The sequence below is a fragment of the Amblyraja radiata genome, chromosome 30, assembly GCF_010909765.2.
Source record: "Amblyraja radiata isolate CabotCenter1 chromosome 30, sAmbRad1.1.pri, whole genome shotgun sequence".
NCBI lineage: Eukaryota > Metazoa > Chordata > Chondrichthyes > Rajiformes > Rajidae > Amblyraja > Amblyraja radiata.
The window spans coordinates 9,696,174-9,699,489 of record NC_045985.1 but is presented as its reverse complement, the minus strand read 5'-3'; the positions used below and the strand labels follow the sequence as shown (position 1 = coordinate 9,699,489).

At 47.0% G+C, this 3,316-nt stretch overlaps 1 protein-coding gene across 1 annotated transcript in view; it reads left to right on the top strand.

Annotated features, from left to right (window-relative positions):
- Positions 1-12, top strand: part of LOC116989951 — a 4,995-nt gene extending 4,983 nt beyond the window's left edge. Inside the window, exon 3 of the mRNA XM_033047506.1 lies at positions 6-12. Within this exon, the coding sequence (XP_032903397.1) occupies positions 6-12 (7 nt within the window). The remainder of the gene's footprint in view (positions 1-5) is intronic.
- The last annotated feature ends 3,304 nt before the right edge of the window (positions 13-3,316 follow it).

Sequence of the window (3,316 nt, the reverse complement as noted above, 5' to 3'; positions counted from 1 at the left end):
GGCAGGCGGTAGTGCAACTCGTGTGCGTTGGAAATGCCGCACCAGGCCATGATGCGAACAGTCAGGATCCATTCTACAGCGCTGATGTGGAGGTTTCTTCAAGTGTCAGGTTATATCCCGGAATATCCACAATGCGAAGACACAATCCGTATGGAACAAAGAACAGTACGCATAGGAGCAGCCCTTCGGCCCACAGTGTCTGTGCTGAATATGATGCCAAGACCAACTCTTACCTGCTTGAACATAATCTATATCCTTCAATTACCTGCATACTCACGTGCCTATCCAAACATCTCTTCACCGCCTGTCTCGTATCAGCCTCCATCACCATCCCTGGCAGCGCGTTCCAGAAACTCACCATCATTGGGGTAGAAAACCTGCCTCACACATCCCCTTTAAACTTTGCCCCTCTCATCCTATCGCTATGCTCTCTACTATTAAATATTCCCCTCTCAGTAAAAGGTTCTGATTGTGTAACCTGCCCACCCCTCTCATAATTCGATAGACTTCCATCAAGTCTCCCCTCAACCTCCGGCGGTCCGGAGAAAACTTTCCATAGTCGGTCTGACCTCTCCATTCTCGTAATGAAATCCTAATTCTGGTAAACCTCCTCTGCATCGTTGCCTAGTACTTCATATCCACTTTCACATCCAGTGACTCTATCACCATCGACATTCCGGGTGCTCCGATATAGGTGCGGGTGATGAGGGTGGGAGGGGGTGATGTGGGAGTGGGTGCAGGGTAAGAGTGAGAGGATAAGGAACAGGGGAATTAGGGCGGCGGTGGGCAGAATTGGTATTCAATGAGAGACGGCTGCGAGTTGAGACACACGGGACTGCAGATGCAAACTGCTGGACGAACGTAGCGGGTCAGGGGCCTATCTGTGGCACCAACAGGTGCGGTGGCGAGGCAGAGATGACGTTACTGAACGAGGAATCCAGAGGCATATCCAGAGACGCAAATTCAAGTGTCTCCACTGCACCTTAAATGAATGATTGAAATTAAATCCTTTCTATCATGGAAATGCCTTAATTAATAATTAATAAATGGTGGTAGTTGCAGCTTTTATAAAGACCAGCGGTATACTTGCTGCCTTACGGTGCTTATAGCGCCAGAGAGCCGGGTGCTGTCTGTACGGAGTTTGTACGTTTAGTTCAGTTTGGAGATACAGCCCGGAAACAGGCCCTTCGGCCCAGCAGGACCAGCGATCCCCGCATATTAACACTATCCTACACCCACTAGGGACAATTTTTGCATTTACCAAAACTAATTAACCTGTACGTCTTTGGAGTGTGGGAGGAAACCGAAGATCTCGGCGAAAACCCACGCACGTTACGGGGAGAGCGTGCAAACCCCGTACAGACAGCACCCAAGCTAGAATGTAGGTGGAGACAGTAAGTCTAGTGGGAGAATGGGATGGAGAGAGAAAGCAAGGGCTATCAGAAGTTAGAGAATACAATGTTCATACCGCTGGGGTATAAACTACCCAAGCGAAACCTTGCTTTCTCTCTCCATCCCCTTCCTCTTCCCAGTTCTCCCACCAGTCTTACTGTCTCCGACGACATTCTATCTTTGTCTCGCCCCCTCCTCTGACATCAGTCTGAAGAAGGGTCTCAACGCGAAACATCGCCCATTCCTTCTCTCCAGAGATGCTGCCTCACCCGCTGAGTTACTCCAGCATTTAGTATCAACCTTCGATTTAAACCAGCATCTGCAGTTCTTTCTTGCACATTTGTACTTTAGCCCTGCTCCCTCCGTCGACTATAGTCAAGGCTCATATTTTATCTTTCAGTATTGCTGCTACTCGAGGTCACCTTGCAACATTATGGTTTCGTTGGGCCAACATTCTACTTAATGAATGGGTGAAAAGACTTAAAGGGAAGAGAAGAATCGGAATTGGATTTAGCAAATGACCATATCGACAAATGGACAAGTGCGTTATCTTGTTCAGTAATATTTACGATTACACCAAAAACAAAACCCTTCTCCAAAAAAGGGCTTCCTTTCCCTGTAAAATTATCTTTATTTTTCAACAGGCAACGTCTTTCTTTATAAGACACAAAATACTGAATTAACTCAATGGGTTTGGCAACATCTCTGGAGAACATGGGCATTTCTGGAGATCCATGTTCTCCAGTGAAGCTGCCGGACCCGCTGAATTACTACAGTGGGTTTTATTCAATCCTTTTGTGTATTAACCAGAGTCTGCAGTTCTTTGCTTCGACATGATGCCCTCCTCAGCCTGCACCCGACCCATATCCCTCTATTCCATGCACTTCAATGTGCTTATCTGAAAGCCAATTAAACGCAACCATCGTATCAGCCGCCACCACACCCCCGGCAATGTGTTCCTGGCCCCCGCTACTATGTGTAAATAACTTGCCCCCCAACACCTCTATTGAACTGTGCTTCTATCACCCTACAGTTCTGCCCTCTAGACTTGGACGTTTCCATCCCGGGCAAAGGGTTCTGGCTCACTTCCATTTTAACCCACTCCATCTCCCAAGCCACAGCGGGAACTGTACATCTCCACTGTCACCTCATCCAACCTCAACATTCTGTCGCCCAAATTCTCCTTCAAGACCATGTGGCGATCATCGTGTCCCTCGTTCAATTTATTGAATTGTCTTCAACGCCCATGTGTGTTCTTTTTGGATTAGTTTAGAGAAACAACGCGGGAACAGGCCATTCGGCCCAGATCAACCAACTTGAAATGTCCGCACCCACCAACGATCCCCACACAAAAATGATTTTCTCATCTCGGTCCTAAAATACTTCCCTCTTATCCTTAAACTGTGACCCCTAGTTCTGGACTTCCCCAACATCGGGGACAATCTTCCTGCATCTAGCCTGTCCAACCCCTTAAGAATTTTGTAAGTTTCTATAAGATCCCCCCCTCAATCTTCTAAATTCTAGCGAGTACAAGCCGAGTCAATCCAGTCTTTCTTCATATAAAAGTCCTGACATCCCAGGAATCAGTCTGGTGAACCTTCTCTGTACTCCCTCTATGGTAAGAATGTCTTTCCTCAGATTAGGAGACCAAAACTGTACGCAATACTCCAGGTGTGGTCTCACCAAGACCCTGTATATGAGCCAGGATTGAGTAGCGGAGTAAACATGATGCGCTTTGTTGCCTAATTCTGCTCCTATAACTTATGCACTAATGAGCTTACTGTATGAACACAAACGGGGGCAACAACACGTTATCGAATATGTCTCTCATTCTCAGGTTCCGCCCTCTTCTAATAATGTCTGATTCCACTCATACTAATAACCCGCGTTCCTTTTACCCGCATTCTTAAATATCCGTTACACC